This window comes from Culex quinquefasciatus, chromosome 3, assembly GCF_015732765.1.
Source record: "Culex quinquefasciatus strain JHB chromosome 3, VPISU_Cqui_1.0_pri_paternal, whole genome shotgun sequence".
NCBI lineage: Eukaryota > Metazoa > Arthropoda > Insecta > Diptera > Culicidae > Culex > Culex quinquefasciatus.
In genome coordinates this window covers 105,276,136-105,294,201 of record NC_051863.1, presented here as the reverse complement: position 1 = coordinate 105,294,201, position 18,066 = coordinate 105,276,136, and the positions used below count along the sequence as shown (strand labels likewise).

At 38.1% G+C, this 18,066-nt stretch overlaps 2 protein-coding genes across 3 annotated transcripts; one reads left to right on the top strand and one right to left on the bottom strand.

The window, feature by feature from the left end:
- Nucleotides 1–4,440: 4,440 nt before the first annotated feature.
- LOC6030874 (ribonuclease kappa) lies at nt 4,441–5,432 on the top strand. Of its 2 annotated transcripts, XR_005278771.1 has the most exons (4): nt 4,441–4,640; nt 4,770–4,889; nt 4,957–5,241; nt 5,305–5,432. XR_005278771.1 is itself a non-coding variant. In XM_001841701.2 (3 exons), exons 1-3 carry the CDS (start codon nt 4,572–4,574, stop codon nt 5,053–5,055), a joined length of 288 nt encoding a protein of 95 aa, XP_001841753.1. In that variant the 5' UTR covers nt 4,441–4,571; the 3' UTR covers nt 5,056–5,432. The 2 variants fall into 2 exon arrangements, 1 of the variants encoding a protein (XP_001841753.1); XM_001841701.2 differs by having other exon boundaries at nt 4,957–5,432.
- A 1,993-nt stretch (nt 5,433–7,425) lies between these two features.
- On the bottom strand, nt 7,426–13,013 carry LOC6030875 (transcription factor AP-1). The gene is made up of 3 exons (XM_001841702.2): nt 11,988–13,013; nt 8,477–8,741; nt 7,426–8,405 (listed from the first exon to the last, which is right to left on the bottom strand). Exons 1-3 carry the CDS (start codon nt 12,300–12,302, stop codon nt 8,086–8,088), a joined length of 900 nt encoding a protein of 299 aa, XP_001841754.2. The 5' UTR covers nt 12,303–13,013; the 3' UTR covers nt 7,426–8,085.
- Nucleotides 13,014–18,066: the final 5,053 nt, after the last annotated feature.

The window sequence follows — 18,066 nt, the reverse complement described above, 5'->3', positions numbered from 1 at the left end:
CAGTTCAACTCCTCAGAGTTTGGAAGTACAACCACTGACGAACTGACGTGCCACGAGCCAACCACTTTTGACCGCAGTCGTCTTCTTCTTGTTTGGCGTTTTTGCTTCTAGCGAACAATCTGTCAACCGATTTTTCTCTCTTCCCTCTCTTCACTAGCTCTCTTCTCTCGCTTCGCGCCAATGTTTACATACAATATATTGTTGAATTCAGCATAAACTGACAAACGCTTTCGCCGAAACGAACAGCGCGCTCCAAAATCGTTCTGAGCGCATACTTTTTCGAAACGACGCAGATTACAAATTGAAGCATAGTCGCAATATCGAAAACACGTGTGGGAGAGAGAATTAGTTCAGCGAACCTGAAGGTAGATGGAGTTGGTGTTCGCTGGCGAATTTGCGGTCAGATTTTTCTCAAAAATATGTATGGGGTGGCACGTCAGTTCGTCAGTGGTACAACTCCACAGAGTTTCGGAACACAACTCCTCAGAGTGTGGAAGTACAACTCCTCAGAGTTTGGAAGTACAACTCCTCAGAGTTTGGAAGTACAACTCCTCAGAGTTTGGAAGTACAACTCCTCAGAGTTTGGAAGTACAACTCCTCAGAGTTTAGAAGTAAAACTCCTCAGAGTTTGAAAGTACATTTCCTCAGATTGTGTAAGTACAACTCCTCAGAGCTTTGTAACACCATCCTCAATTTTTTGTTTATCTTTGAACATCTTATGCGCGTACCTCTGAAAATGCTCTAACTCCTCAGAGTTTTGTAAAAACAAACCTCGAATTTTCATGCAAACTCCTCAGAAAATGCACAAACTTCATTCCATGAACTCTTCGGAGATTCATTTCACCCGAAATAGTAAAACTCCATAATGCTGAATTTTCTTCAGCTACACGAACTCGGGATTCCAGATTTCCCACGGCTAGTCTAGAGTAAATCTGAAACGAAACTTGAAAAAACTGTTAATGTTCCTAAAAATATGTGATACTATGAAAACTTCTGAAAAATATATGATATTATGAATGCAATTCTGTACATTATAATTCTTAAACAAAATTCTACTTGAAACATAATATCTGAACTTCTAAAATTGACACAAGACACAAGAAAAATAATAATTCTACTCCTCAGAGTTTCTATTCAGCCAGCTCCTCAGAGTCTAATTTCAATTCAGTTTGTACTCAACTAACGCTTCAAGAAAAAGAATGTATTGATTCGAATAATTTCAACTCATAAACTTTCATCGAGTCGTAGTAAATATATCTATTTTCAAATGGACAAAGGGCCAGAAAACTCTCCATGAATGTCTACATCATCGAAACGTGAATTGCATAGCTTGAAAGTTTACCCCATTTTTTACAGAATTGTAAGAACGTTTAGAACGAAATAATCATACCCAACATTGGGTAATTCAAAGCAAAAGTCTGCAAATATCTCGTACAGAGAAAAATAAATCTTTCGTTGAATGTTTCGTCTGCCATGAAACTGCAAACAAAAACAAACAGTGCCCCAAAATTTCATCCAGAAATGTAACCAAAAAAACGTTACTTAATCCACCCTTAGGTGGTTGGCGCCTTCCTCACATTTAAAGGGCGATACCCAAAATGCAAAAAGTGCGTAAATAACACTTAAGTGTTTATAACTTTTGATAGGGTAGTCAGATCTTCAATGTTTTTGACGCGTTGGAAAGCTCTTTTGCATATCTATCCAACGAAAGGTCGCATGAGAGATCCGGACAACGTTTTCATCAACATATCTGAGATCCGGCCTCCAAAAAGCGTATAAATAACACTTAAGTGCTTATAACTTTTGATAGATTTGTCAGATCTTCAATGTCTTTGACGCATTGGAAAGGTCTTATAAATACCTTTCTGAAAATGTATAGCATGACGGGTTTTCTTACAAAAACCACCCTTTTTACAATCTTCCGGACTTTTGCTAAAATCGTTTTTTAGCATAACTTTTGAAGTACTTAACTAAACTGCATAATTTTTAATAGCGACTTATGGGACCCCAAGACGGATCGAACGACGCCAAAACGGACAAAATCGGTTCAGCCAATGTCGAGATAATCGAGTGACAATTTTTTGATCAACATCCCACCACACACACAGACATTTGCTCAGAATTTGATTCTGAGTCGATAGGTATACATTAGGGTGGGTACGTTTTTCAGAAAGTTCTCGGATCAAGTTTTAGAATGGTTCCCCTTGTAGGGCATGCCCATAGGGACTTTCATACCAAATATCAGCTCATTTGGTTGTAAACTGGCTGCGCGCATCAGGGTTAAAGTTTACATGGGAATTACTATGGAAAATTGGAACTTTTTGTTCAAACGCTCCTACAGGTCTGAGAAAATCACGCGCCAACATCTGGTATGGTCAGGCCTATGGGGAATGGTCTTGAGAACACTTTTCCCGAAGAGAGCATATGGATTCGTTGTCCCTAGACCTGGCGCATCGGCAAACAATGCGATGTCTCCGGAATCAACGGTTTTCCCTGAAAAAGCATAAAATTTTCCTTAGCATGCTATGAATGCTTGATGAACACCGCGACGCCATACGTCAGGCAGCTACCACGTGGGTGAGAAACGGCTGGACATTTCAATTGCAAACCATCTTTTAACTAGAAAATGATCATTTCAAGCAGTCCTGATATTATTTAGTCGAATTCTGAATCTATGCATAGCAAATTCGTATTTTTTTGCAAATATTTCAACCACGTGGTAGCTGCCTGACGTATGGCGTCGCGGTGTTCATCAAGCTTGCATAGCATGCTAAGGAAAATTTTATGCTTTTTCAGGGAAAACCGTTGATTCCGGAGACATCGCATTGTTTGCCGATGCGCCAGGTCTAGGGACAACGAATCCATATGCTCTCTTCGGGAAAAGTGTTCTCCAGACCATTCCCCATAGGCCTGACCATACCAGAAGTCGGCGCAAGATTTTCTCAGACCTGTACTAGCGTTTTAACAAAAAGTTCAAATTTCCCATAGTAATTCCCATGTAAACTTTAACCCTGATGCGCGCAGCCAGTTTACAACCAAATGAGCTGATATTTGGTATGAAAGTCCCTATGGGCATGCCCTACAAGGGAAACCATCCCAGTCAAATCAATCCGAATTCTGAAACGGAGTCTAATTAGAATCGTATACAAATTCCGTTTCAAACGCAACAACCGGTTCGAACACGGAACCGGTTGTTGCGTTTGAAACGGAATTTTTATACGATTCTAATTAGATTCCGTTTCAGAATTCGGATTGATTTGACTGGGATACTAAAACTTGATCCGAGATTTTTTTGAAAAACGTACCCACCCTAGTATACATGAAGGTGGGTCTAGGAGGTCTAATTGAGAAGTTCATTTTTTGAGTGATTTTATAGCCTTTCCTCAGTAACGTGAGGAAGGCAAAAACCGCACTACCACACTGAAAATCTGTCCTTCCTGTCAACCTTCATCCTCCCCGCAGCAACTGTGATCACTGAGCGCTACGCCCTCGCCCCAAGAAAACATCTCTTTTCAATCCTCTTACCGCTTAATCCTCGTCGCCAGATGTAGTAGCGCGGATGCGCATTGTAGATGCCGGTCTATCCTCCCGTCCACCCGCTTACCGACAGCAGGGTAGGTAAACCATCACCATCGCACTATCATTGATGCATATATCGGTGCGTTCCTCGTCTCTTAAAATTTCTCTTCTCTTTCGCAACCGAGTGATGGTCGGCTTGCTATCGCGAATACCGAAAGCCCATCACATCGACAAGAAATAAACTATCGCTGGCTCCGATGGAACTATCGTTCCAACCGGAGAGACACGCACACGAAATTGCTGTATACATACACTAGAGCTCACGCACACAAATGAACGCATTTCTACAGGGCTTACGTGCGAGAGAAATTCACGATTGCTCTTTCTCTTGCTTTTTGAGCGAGGGGACTGGCTGTGTGAGAGATTTTTTTTCCATCTTACGCGTCGGTTTGTTCGTTGCTCGCTATTTCATCGGCGTAGTTTTCGCTTCGCTCTCTTGATGCAGTTTTGGGAGAATGCCGAAAATTTGATGATTTGAGCGAGGGACGATATCTAAAAGCCCTCGCCATCGGCGAGGAAACGAGCAAATACCATCCCTGACCGACAGTGCAAGAAGGCCGCTTCCGGCCCGTAAGGTTTCGGAGGTTTCGGATAATCTCCAGAACCGCGTCCTGCGTCATCCACTCACTCACACTCTCTGTCTCCTCCACACTTACTCCCTGCCAAAGTACTCGATGTATAGAGGTATCCAACATTTGGAACTACGATGGTATGTGTAATGGTATTTACAAATAGCACGACTCTACATTTCTGTGAAAAGATGCTGTTTAGCATTAAGTTGTGCAAACTCTTTTTACCGTACAACACGCCGCCGTATCAATCGCACCGGGGCTGACAAAGCTGTCACATGACTAAAATTTTTGACACCTTTATCTCTGCACTTTGGAGGTCCACGGAGGAGAGTCTTGTGATCAATTTTGGAGCACTTTTGCGAGTTTTGCTGAATTTTTCGGGTTTTCCCAGCGAACCAGCTTCTGATCCGCGTCGCAGCCATGCCCTTCTGTGGACCAAAACTGTCCCTGTGCGGACTGATCATCTCCGTGTGGGGAATCATCCAGCTGGTGAGTTTTTCGTGGATTTTCTTTTTGTCGTCGCCAAAGTTAGTCATCGATCCGATTTTGGCCTTGCATCGAAAAGGGAGGACCAGTTGGATTTACCTGGATTTTGTTTTCTCGTTCTTCACTTTCCAGCTGCTGATGGGTGTGTTCTACTACATCCACAGTGTGGCCCTGATTGAGGATCTTCCGCTGGAGGCTCATTATCCAACTCCGGCCGACTTTTACGCAGCGGCCGATCGTGCCTACAGTCAGGTGATTAACAAATATTATTTACATAGAAATGAAAACTATTACTAAAATACTTCTTCCTTCTTTGCAGAATGCGTACAACTGCTGGATCGCAGCCTGCATCTACGTCGTAACTTTGGTGGTTTCCGGCCAGCAATTTTACGCCAACAGCCGTACGACCGTGGCTTAAACGCTCCGTGGCCACATTCATCCTCCCTGGGGCCATTACCCGGGGCTTAAAAAATCAGTAATTATTGTAAAATCAGCGATTGTAAATATTCGTTTCTTCTGTAATACGCGCGTCCCGCTACATCAACATACAAACAAACGGATTCAGATTGTGTTCCCGTGCGGAAATCTTAAGCCCCAGAAGATTGTAAGCCCCACATTCCTCACACTTCCGGTCGTCGTCTATGAAATTTGTTTTTCGTTGTTTTAGAATTTCTGTCTTATGTGTCGGAAAAGAACGATGCACACGCGCACTGTTTGTGAGCCAGACTACCAAAATGTTATAAATACAAATCCAACATACATTACGGAAATATAGTGAATAAAGTGTAAAAAAAAGCTATTTCTTTTGATTTTCTTTAACCACGTTGTGTCAACATAACTAAGGAAAAAAATATTTTATTTATTTATTAAATCATTTTGACAACTCTTTTGTTTATTGGTTTCAACTAGATGCATGACAGCAAAATAGCAAAATGAGTATTTACATTTATGTTCATACATTTAAATTATTATGACTTCATTTGAAACATTCAAGTGCTTTTGAAAACTGAGATCCCCTTTCAAACTGTAACCCAGTTTAATGAACATAACTCATAATACAATAACTGGAATTTATTCGACAAAATTTTCAAAATACGTAATTAATGTGGAACTTGAATTAAAAATTATTGAATAGCTCGCTTCCACAAGCTTTTAAGTGAGTTCACTGCTTGTTGCATACCCTTTAGGCAAAAATTAACAGACCAAAGAAAGGTGGGCGTCCAAGCTTTTCGCACTGGTTGCGCCCGGCCAGTATGCAATTTAACAAACGTTGTTCAAAGTTTTTGAATGGCGGGCTAAATCTGAAGCTCATGTGAGCATGTGGGCCAAATGTGGAAAACAGTTTTAAGAAAATTGAAGTTACCTAGTTACCTTATTCAATCTATAAAACTTAAAAACATATCTGCTGGTCGATGTTTTCTGAATTTTTGTTCTGTGTGAGGACTGGGCGCGAGGTTGAAACTTTGTGTTTGTTTTATTTGTGATCCGGTTTCACATACGAGTACGCTGGGGGGTTATCCGCCCTTTTCTCGTGTTGCTCCAGAAGTGAACCTTTATGAGTTTCAAAGCTCTTGTTAAAAATTATCCTTTTTTTATATGAATCTATTTTAAAAAAATTAAAAAAACAAAACCAAACCAAAACCAAAAAAAACACAAACAGAAACACTGTAAATTCTGTTGCTGCAGTAGTGATTATAAAAGGTTCAAAATTGCATTGCAATATTAAAGCAAAGATTAAAAAAGTGCGAAATCAAGTAAAAAGATGAACCATAAAAGCAGTACACAACCGATTGAACCTGAGCCAAGAAGCGGTTCTATCCCATTCCCCAGAATCCAATTCCCCATAATGATCCATTCCCCAGAAAAGTTTTATTTTTATTATGAATGTACTTTATTTCAAAAAGTGATCAGTTTTAAAGTGTGAAGTGTTCAGATTTCGCCTCTATTGTGACAACTGCTGACAAAAGTTGATTTTTTTTCTTCTTTAAGAAAAGGAAAACTCTCTTGACTTGTGATAATTGCTGAATAAAGTTGAATTTTCCCTTTAAAGTTGAGTTTTTTTTTCTTGAAGGTGAAGCCGTTGATCATTTTTGAAGGAAAATGATCATCACTCTAAAAACTTCTGTATCGAGAGTTTAAAAGTGAGAGTGTGTGCGTTAAACTTTTCGAAGTGCCATGGAAAACATCACAGCAACTTCACAGAGAGTTTTACTCCATGTTGCAGATTTGACAGCTCGATTGAATTCAATTTAACGAATTTCTGCACCAAAATGAATCAGCATGTGCCGGTTGGTGCCTTCTTGGAGCCACTGAAAATTTTTTTGGTCTAAATCAAATCATTGACGTCCTAGTTGGCAATCATTGATTGATGACGATTTCCATAGATTTGCAAGGAATTGGACAATAGTTACCAAAAGGAATCAGCATGTGTAGGGCACTATTCTTAACAACTTGTTGAAGGAATTTTGTCAAATTATTGATATCGACGCAAAATTTATATCTTTGAACGAAAAATCATGGCAATGATGGAAGTCTTCACGATAAGAGAAAAAAAGCAAGTTAGTGTCAGGGATCGCGATGGCTGTTACGACGTATTGCAAACTAACTAGTGACTTGCTCCTTGTGTATTGTCTGTTCGTCCGTGATCATGTAAAAATTAAATAAAACAGTTAGAATAAAAAATCTTTATTGTAAATAACTTTCAAATGTTTACATTTATTTGCATTTTTTAAATTAGCATTGTTTTCATTGATTGATTGTAACAAATAGCATATTACTCTGCCAAATCTTTTCGCGCACAAAACTGATAAATAAAAACAAACAAAAAACCTAAGTGAGACTTTGCCCCTCGTGTGGACTCTCTGCGTTCTAAAATCAATAACTTAGTGTAGCAAAAAATAACCTCAACTTAATTGGCGCTCTTCGTTCGCTAATCTGAACTTTACAAATACTTTGTGACGCACAACGGGACCGAAACAGTTTGTTTTATGACACGTGCGAATCTGCTGTTGCAGTTACCCAAAGTGGAACGTTTAAAAATGCCTAAACGCGTTACACAATTTTATTGCTTGGCATTGGGCATTCCCGATCTGGAGACTAGAGTTGCTTGCTGGTTCCGTCTTGTTTTCTAGCGCATTTTAAAATTTCACTCGCTGGGACGACACTCTCTAAGGAATTAAGGAGGGGGGGACATAAATTGCTAATGGTTAACACTAACGCTCGTTCCATTCGCGTTTTTTTTTTTGTAAGGCATTTTCTGTTCGTCGTCGTATTTTAAGCGGTTTGCAGTAGCATGTTTTAGTAATCTTTCTTTCTTGTCTTACTTAAGTTTGATGAAAATGGACAAAGAAAAACAGGAAGATGGGCGTGGTTACAAAGAAGAAGAACAAGTATGAGTTGAAATAGGATTGCGTACATTTAAATAAATAACCGGCTCGAAGCGCTTTTTTTAGAACTTTCCCGTCAGCGTGATGGTGCAGCCCGAGTTGTGGTGTTCTATAACCTGCTGCTTCAGCTGGATCACGTGCTGCTTCAGGTTGAACACGATACTGCACAGTTCGGTGTTTTGCGTCTTGAGGTCCTTCACCTTGTCCTCGAGCTTGGAGATTCGTTCGAGCTTTCGCTTGCGGCACTTGGACGCGGCCACCCGATTCCGGAGCCGTTTGCGTTCCAGCTTGATGCGCTCCTGGTTTTCCATGTTGATCGGGCTGACCGGCGGCGACTGGGGCACGGTTTGGGGCTCCTCCTTGATGACTCCCGGGTAGCTGTCTGTAAAGAGATAGAAAGAAACAATAATTAGCCACAGTTCGTCACTTGTCTCAACGACGAGTTGAACTCACCGAGGTCAGTGTAGGTGATGTCACCGCCGCTCATCGTGTTGCTGTGAACGCCTGAGGTGGGGACGGAGGTTGACCCGGCTGCCACTATACTGTTGCCGCTGCTGTTGCTGCTGCTATTACTGCTGCTATTGTTATTGTTATTGCTGGTGCTGTTGTTGTTGTTGTTGTTGTGGGTGATGTGCATCTTGTTGATGTTGTCTTTTTCGTGCATAGAGAGAAGTGCTTCGTCGAAGCCTTTGGCAAACTGTTCCTGTTCGGTGGTGGCCTGAATATGGTGGAAAAAAGAAGAAGAAATAATTAAGTATTGCATAAGATATTTAAACATAATGTTCTTAACTAATTATTAATTATAAATAAATAATATATTTAGAAAGTTTATTGTTAAAGCTTGTAGACTGCTACTCAAAACTGCAAACGTAAGGCAAATTCGGCCCTTCCTATCAATTCCTCAAATATTTGCTAAATAGTTGGATTTTGTACCGTTTTCTAGTTTTTTTATAGTTCACATGATTTACAATCAAAATACATTATTAACCCCTTATTGTAGGACATCGAAATCTTTCATCCTAACTTTGCTGCAGAAAATGTCAATTTTCCCTGTGTAAAAATGTCAGCGATCTTCTGCACTGCCGCTCAAATCTTGTCCGTCCCATATGTAAAATTAGCAAGCCGAGAAAAACGCACTTCAAATTTGTACCGCCCATAAGGCGAAAAAGTGGGTTTTCTACGGATTTCTGGAACAAAATATTAAATTTTATTGGTTCATCTGATAATTCACATGATTCCAAACCAAACAGCATCATTACTTCAAAATTACATATGAGACGGACTTGCAGCAGCTTGCCACAGGACCGTATTAATGTGTTAGACTACCAACCAAGAAGTTATGGGCTATCTACAATCACTTAGCTTAGAACATCTAAGTAAAGTAGTTACTTAGGAAAGTACGCAACTTACGGCCGTCATCCACAATCAACTTAGAAATTTTGCTGGGCTGATATACGTTGCTATGCAGTTGTTTGTTTACCTTTGATATTGAAACGTCAACTTACCTTAGATTTTGAAATTTTTCAAACCATACGTCAGTTTCTAATTTGATTACTTTTCCATTGTAGAAGCTCGGCTTCATTTCCATTGATTCAAATTCCTAAGCTAAGTGAAATTTTCTAAGCTATGTGATTGTAGATAGGCCATAATGGCCATAATGGCCTATCTACAATCACTTAGCTTAGAAAATTTCACTTAGCTTAGGAATTTGAATCAATGGAAATGAAGCCGAGCTTCTACAATGGAAAAGTAATCAAATTAGAAACTGACGTATGGTTTGAAAAATTTCAAAATCTAAGGTAAGTTGACGTTTCAATATCAAAGGTAAACAAACAACTGCATAGCAACGTATATCAGCCCAGCAAAATTTCTAAGTTGATTGTGGATGACGGCCGTAAGTTGCGTACTTTCCTAAGTAACTACTTTACTTAGATGTTCTATGCTAAGTGATTGTAGATAGCCCATAATGGTTCAATCTTTATTCCACCTTGTTTTTTTTTCGCAATACAGCTGTCGGTAATATCGTTGGAAATGTTAAAATACCACTACATATATCCGAAAAACGCATAAGGATTTGCGAACCAAAATTTGATGTTTACGAAATCAAATTAAATGTATTTATTTTTACTTGCGTGGAAAGAATGCAGCAAAAATTCCCTCCATAACAATTCAAGACTTTTATTAGATTAGGTCATACAAAAAATGTAAACATTGAATGTTTCTCTATCACGCCTTATGTCAATGTCCCTCGTAGTAAGTGGGATACACTAAATGGTTACATTTGTTTATGTTGGTGTTGATTATTGAGGAAATTTTGAAGCATTTTGAAAATTACACCTTCCAAATTTACACATTTTTAACGGTGCAGAGTGATGATCAATTTTCTTTGAAAAGGATTGACGGATTAACCTTAAACCTAGAAAAAAACAATGTGTAAATTTGGAAGGTGTAATTTTTGATGGCTGAATATTACCTCTTGAATGATGTAATTTTACATCAATTTACACTGAAAAAGTGAAATTACACCAGAAAAGTGGTAAACTTACAAAGTTTCAGAGGTAAAATTACATTTTTTTACTGGCATAAAAGATATTATATTACCATGATTTTTTTACTGAGTAAAATGCTCTGTTTATAGTTTTACAAATTCTTGAACCAACATGAATAAGCATACTCCAGCTATGGCCTTCCAAATCCTGATCCAAATCAAATGTATCTCAAAAGTTATATAATTTGGTGAAGCAATTTGACTACCTGGTTGACAATCATTGATTAATGGTGATTTTCATAAATTTACAAGGAAGATGAAAGTCGTGACCAAAAAATATCAAACGTGCTGTTTACTACTTACTACTAATTTTTTAGTCTATAGGTATTACGAAATGTTTTATACAGCTGTGCTACAATCCAAAATTTTCAAAGTGTTCATGAATTTATGATAATAACATTTTTGCTGTAAACATCTTTGATGTGCCATTTTGATTTAAAATGGTTTATTTCTGCATTGTTCTTAGTAGTTACAATCTATTACACATGTTTATTTTTTTTCTAATGAAAATTGTTTTTGATATAAAATAATTTGGTAGACAGCGGTTGTCCCGGCCGTGTGGATCAATCGGACCGCGCACTGGACTCACAATCCAGAGGTCGCCGGTTCGGTCGGCGGGCTCTCTAAAATTCTTTGTGTAAGTATGGGTATTCGGCGCCGTCGCTCCGTGCCATACTTTCATAGTATGGCAGTCCTTGTAGATAAAAGGAAGACACTAGTGGTTGGTACTAGCCACTGGTGACCGACAGTTATAAAGTCAACTTCGTATCGTCGTCGTCGTAGACAGCTGTTCCTTGAATTTGATTGCATTTAAAATTCAGTTTTCTTGTTTTTCATTTGTGAAAATTTGTTAAAACATTCATTTTGCAAAAGTTATGTACATACATGAAACATACATTCACTGAAAAATACTGAAGCCATGTGGCACAAACAAAAGACACCCAACAAAAGGGGGTGTATTTTTTGTGTGTTTCGTTTCGCCCCAGGACAAGTCACCGTAGTATGTGCACGTACGTCGCCGCAGTCCAGTCAACAAAACAGCATAAATTAGCGAGTAGATACTCTGCGAACGAACACCAATACGACAACCCGAACTTTCAAGCGTTGTCTGCTGTGGAAGTATCCAGAATCGGATAAAGGCACCAAATTTACGATTTAGCAATAAAGTTTTTGCTCTTTTTGTGGCGTATAATGTAAAAGGGTGAAGGAGTGTAGTTTTTGTTAATGAAATTCGATCTTTTGTTATACTCTTTGACGCATGTTATCAATTAAAGTTCAACATAGACGCCCTTGTTTACCTGCACAATAATTTAGAAGGGGGTCATGACATAAGATCCCTATAACAGTTCGAATCGTCTACCCTAACGAAATTTCAATTTAAAGGTAGGTAGACGAAACCCCCGTTTTGCTGCTTACCTTTGTCGGGTAGAGGATACTGCTCGGCGTTGGCGTGGGCAGGGCGGCATTGTTGATGATTATCTTCTCCAGTTCCGGTGAGACAAGTTTTAGCACCTGCAGATCCGGCGACGTGAGCACGGGTGGCGCCGTGACGGACGCATTGTACATTGGCTTGCGTCGTTTGCCCGGGTTCAGCTCCAACGTGGCCGGTCGCTTCAGGCCATTTCCGGTGTTGGTGGTACCGGCGGGAGCCTGACTCGTGGCCGGAACATACTGAGCGTTGTTATCGTCGTACAAGGATTCCATGTTGTTGCTGCTGATATTATTCCGCATTTTTTCCCCTATCGGTTTAGTCGGTGCGTGTGTGTATGCGTCAATATGTGGCACACCAACACACTCTCACCGCGTGACACTTGTTTGTTTTTGCCCCTCGCGATCTACGCCACAGGCTTTTATTCACACCAACACACAGCAGGCTTTGCAGTTGGATTGGGAGGAAAAAATCCACGTTCCGTAATCGTTCTCAAGGCAGCACAGCCAATATTGTATTTATTTATCAAAGTATGCTTCGCCTTTTGCTCCCTAAGGTCACTTGGATCGTTTTATGGATGCCTTTTGCTTCGTTTAGATGTACATTTATTCTTCTTTTTTCTTGTTGCAGATTAGGCTTCTTGGATCTGCATTACACTTATTGCACTTACTCGGTGACAATGTCTCGCAGAAAAATTCCAATTTTTCTACCAACACACTCAACAAAAACTTCTTCTTTGTGACGATTTTGCGTGTAAACAACACAAAATCATTCGAGTGAGGTTTCACAATTCACACCTTTTTTGCGCACACACATGCTCACTCTCGTCGTAATATATTTTTAACGCAATTAGGCGATATTCTTATCTCTACAAAAAGCACAATATTAGCACGAATATCACGAAAATACCACAATTCGACGTCTAATGAGAGCCGTCCAATAAAAGTGGCACGAAATCGACGACGATGTTCTCCGCTCGACGGTTGAAGCACGAATGAGGCAATCGTAGTCGTACTGGGTGCTTTTCATGAATCATGGTGCTAAAAATAGCCCGAGTCGTCATCCCTGCGAGTGCCCATTGGCTGCCGAAACGTCAATGGCGATGGTGTGAGTGTGTGAGCGTAAGAAATGTTGGTTTCATTCGGAAAACGAACCCTCAACTGTCGGGTGTGGAACAATGAATGAGTTATGTTGGTTTGACGGAGGAGATTTGGCGATAGAAAAATGATAAAATCCGTTGTTTTTAACTTGAATAAATTCTTATTTTTTTGTTTATAGTTTTTTTTAAATACCCATGCCTTAAAATGGGTTTTTTTTTATAAAATTATTTTTATTAGATCCTTTTTTCGATTTTCTTAAAGCTAATAACAACAGAAGATTTTGTGTGTAAATATTTGTGGGAGGGGAGCCTATTTAATATTTGATTTATTGTACCTTATAAAGTCATAAATAAAATCAACAACAAATATTTTGTTAGGTTTAACTGTAATCGGGTTTTTCGTCAAAAAACTATTTTGAAATCTGTTTTTGTCTTATTTTTGATTGTCGAGCTCTGGAGTTTTTTTAAAAAGGTCCAATAAACAAAATTTTAAATGTTTGCTTTTTAGGTGTTTTTTGAACCGCCTTGAGTCAGGGGTATTCAAAAACACCCAAAAAGCAAAAAATGAAAATTTGGTTTATAGGATCTTTTCAAAAAAAAAAAAAACTCCAGAGCTCTATTATGACCCCTCAACTACTCTAAAGTTATTTAGATTTTATAAATTGAAAACGCATTTTGGTATTTTTTATCAATCAACAATTAAAATTTGACTAAAATGGGGTCGCAAAACTCGAATTGGATGTTGAAATTAGGAAAATAAAAAATAAACACAATAGTGGTTCGATTATAGAAAGTCTCATACAAACCTACGTATAATCGAGTCTGGACTGTATTGAGCATGAGCATTAGGATGTAATATCAAGAATCGATTTTCCAGCACAGCACTTTTTCAGTTCCTTTTGGGGCCCTAAACAGCTCTCCAAAGTTTAAGACCGATTGGTTTAGTCCTCACAAAGCGATTCAATTTTCCATATAAATTTGCATGGGGAAAACATTTTTTTGGATTTTGATATTTATCAAATCCACGTTTCATGCTATATCAAAACCGGACTTATATTCGGATGCTCTGAATGTGCTCTACAACTTTGCCGAAGAGAGTATGGTGCTAACTTGCTCCTGAAAGAAGAAATATGTAGCGTCCTCAAAACTCGTCAAAAACGTGATTGTCGAGCAAAAAACACGTTTTAGACGAGTTTTGAACACGCTGTATCTTTTTATAGAAGCAAGTTAACACCATACTTTCTTCGGGAAAGTTGTAGAGCACCTTCTAGAGAAAACAAATCTGGTTTTAAAATAACGTGAATCGTGGATTTTTGAAATATCAAAAATAAAAAAAATGGAAAGATTTATATGGAAAATTGAATCGATTTGCGTAAAATGAGGACTAACCCAATCGTTCCCAAACTATGGGGAGTTGTTGAGGACCCCAAAAGGCACTGAAAAAGTGCTGTGCTCACTAAATTTGGACAACTTTATTTTTTATCCATACAACCATATTACAATATTACATGAGCATAAGAGACGACTTATGTTTGCCCTCCGTTGCTGAACAGAACCGTCATATTCTCCAGCACTACTGATCATGATAATTGAGATTGGACAGTATTTTGCAAAAACATAAAATAAAATGTCCAATGGCCTTACAAAAAAAAAGATCAAAAGCATGAGCCGATTTTAAAAAGAATAATAAAACATGTGCACCACAATCTAGGGCACATCGGAACTACAGTCTTAATAGGGAGAGCAGTTTTAGGGCACTTGAAAGCTTCTAACTTTGAAATTAATTACAAATATTGTTTCTCTGTGTCTATTCTGGCCGAAACCATTCAAAAATATCAAAATATTGTGCAAAAACAGCTGTCGATGAACGTTAATATAACTTGCGAGACAAAAAAATGGTGTGAAAATTGTATCAGATATTTTACATTTTTGAATTCAATTGAAGGGGGTGATTAAACCATTATTTTTATCAATTCAATTAAGTTTTGTTGGCATAAAATCAAGTTAGCTAATTTACGTCGTAGCATAGTTTTTTGTGTTCCCTCTTCAAACTGTAGTTCGATCCGATTGCGGGTTGTCTCAGGCGTAACTATGCTGTATGTAACTGACATTGGGATAGCTTGACAATTGCATAGGAAATCTTTGCTAATGAATCGATTTCCCGGACCCATCTAGGTCCTATCTAGGCCTCAACACAACACCACAATATTTGGGAACGATTGGTTCAGAGCTACTTTTTGTAAACCGTGTTAATTTTCGGAATTCAGTGAAAACTATTGAAATCTGCACTACCGTTAACCTTGTGCGGATGGAGAATACAGTCTTAATAGGGACAGCAGTTTTTATAGTTAAACTTGAAATATCGAATACAATGCACTATTTTTGTTGTTTTGTGTCTGTTCTATCTGTAAACCAATTAAAAATGTCCGAATATTCTGCCGTTACATGTTACCCGAGCAGGGGTACATAACACGGGAATACCAAATTTTGGTATTACTTGGGCAAATAACAGGGACCAAAATGTGCCCTTGGTTGCTCAGTAATAGATGGTAAAATACCATAAAATCATTCCAAAGTCTAGTATGAGGAAGGGCACAACAATACCAAACCATGTTATTCCAAGGGTAAAATAATACCTCAAAATAAAACCTTTTCAATACCAAGTTGAAGTCTTCTGGATTTTTGAACATTGCTTGAATACCAAAACTTGGTATTGCCATGGTTTTATTTTTAGGTATTCCCGCGCCCTTGGAAAATCAGATTTTGGTATTGTTGTGCCCTTCTACATACAAGACTTTGGTATGATTTCATGGTATTTTACCATCTATTACTGGTCAACCACATTTTGGTCCCTGTTATTTGCCCAAGTAATACCAAAATTTGGTATTTTCATACCATTTTTAGTGCAACAATTGCAGTTAGTGAAAAAACTGAAATGATCCATATGCAACAACCAAATCTACTCACCTGATGATTCCATGTTGTTCTTAGTGATATTCTTCATCATATCGAATGCATTTGTCATTGATGAACGGCCTGTGCTTGAAGTTCTTGAAGATTCTAAAAAATAACAAGATTGAAAAATAAGTGTTATTAAAATGAAACTGGATTGAAATTCACCAAAATTCAAAAAACCTGTGGATTAACCCGTTTTTTGAAGTATTTGGTTATACCAACTTAGAGAAATTTCAACGTTTTTTTTAACTTAGTGGGTATATAAAAAAATTGAAAACCAGCTTTAACATTTTTGGGTTTCAAGTCATTTTAGCGCAAAATTAATTTTCTCAACAAAATTTATAAAAAATATTCCCATAGTTTCAGAGGAATTTGATGAAACCTTTCAATACCAAAATAATACCAAAATGTGCCATCCTGACTTAGAAAATTTTCCACAATTTCAAGTCATTTCTTTGGGGGGTTTATCAAAAATATTTAAAATCAAGTTTGAAATTTCCGGTTTTCAATGAAAGCATTCGCGTTGAGACATCATTTTAGCGCAAAATTAATTATTTTGTCAAAATTATCCCATAGTTTCAGAGGAATTTGATGAAACCTTTCAATACCAAAATTATACCAAAATGTGCCATCCTGACTTAGAAAATTTTCCACAATTTCAAGTCATTTCTTTAGGGGTATATCAAAAATGTTTAAAATCAAGTTTGAAATTTCCGGTTTTCAATAAAAGCATTCGCTTTGAGACATCATTTTAGCGCAAAATTAATTATTTTGTCAAAATTTGTCAAAATTTTCTCATAGTTTCAGAGGAATTCGATAAAACATTGTAATACCACAATAATACCAAAATGTGGTGTTCGACCATTGACAAATTCTGCAATTTTGCAATATCAAAACAATACCTTAAGTTGGTATGATACCACATTTTGCTCTTGCATAATCTTCAAGACAAATTTTAAAGGGTCCAGGAGCACCAAAACTCGGTATTGATACCAGAGAAAGGTATTATTACGTATTTCCCTTGTTATTTACCCATGCTCGGGTACATCGCCCGATCGACGAAACCTGACTAAGTTGGTCAAGCCCTAGTAAGTTCTGTTGTAGTTCTCACGTCAAAATTCATGTCCTAACTGTCTAAATAAAATAAATAGGCCCTGATGAAGATGCCCCCCAGTAGCATCGAAACGTTGGCATTGGTATAAAACGGACCAACCGCTTATTAATTGACTGATCAGCCGAAACAAAAAAAACCCATAATTGATACAAACAGTCGTTTTCCCACCCAAAATGATAATGAATTTTTCAGTATGTGAGAACCTGCTGAATTTTTGGCAATTTTTTACATCTCAATGATAACTTTAACGATTTGAATTGCATTTAAAACAAGTTTTCAATCTGGTTGTAGTTATCACATGTTATTTTTCAATAGAAACATGAAATTTGTTTTTTTTTTTCAAACCTGTTAACCTGTTTTCATAGAATCTGGAGTGTTATTTTTGAAAAGGTCCAATAAACCAAATTTTCAGTTTTTTCTTTTTGGGTGTTTTTGAAACCGCCTTGAATCAGCAAAAACTGAAAATTTAATTTATTGGACCATTTCAAAAAAAAAAAAATAGAGCTCCAGAAATACACTTAAAACATAATCAAGTCAAGTCATTCTGGAAACAATCGAAAAATGAAGTATTAACTCGTTTCAAATGTATCTAATCTGTGGAATGCAACCGGATGTAAGTGCTCTGGGCTCAACCCAGTTGTTTATTGCGCTCATTGTTGGCGCCAAAAAATGCTCGACGTCCTCGTTAGCCTGAGTAAACCAGTAACTCCTAATCGAAGCCATCCCAAGAGGACAACCAAACGACCTGAACGGACACGTACAAGCAAAGTGAATCCAAAACAGGTAGGTACCTGAGTTTCATCGGAGAAATAGACACCACAACCTTAACGATCACTTCAATCACTGACGTCAGTGATGACTCATCCGACGCGTCGTCGTCGTCGTCTTCGTTGGTCAA

Excerpts from the sequence above, each read along its gene's own strand:
- LOC6030874 (XM_001841701.2), top strand. The coding sequence starts at position 4,572 with ATGCCCTTCTGTGGACCAAAACTGTCCCTGTGCGGACTGATCATCTCC. Across the intron at positions 4,641-4,769 it reads TGTGGGGAATCATCCAGCTG|CTGCTGATGGGTGTGTTCTA; the intron begins GTGAGTTTTTCG and ends TTCACTTTCCAG. Across the intron at positions 4,890-4,956 it reads CCGATCGTGCCTACAGTCAG|AATGCGTACAACTGCTGGAT; the intron begins GTGATTAACAAA and ends CCTTCTTTGCAG.
- LOC6030875 (XM_001841702.2), bottom strand. The coding sequence starts at position 12,302 with ATGCGGAATAATATCAGCAGCAACAACATGGAATCCTTGTACGACGAT. Across the intron at positions 8,742-11,987 it reads GTATCCTCTACCCGACAAAG|GCCACCACCGAACAGGAACA; the intron begins GTAAGCAGCAAA and ends CACCATATTCAG. Across the intron at positions 8,406-8,476 it reads CATCACCTACACTGACCTCG|ACAGCTACCCGGGAGTCATC; the intron begins GTGAGTTCAACT and ends ATCTCTTTACAG.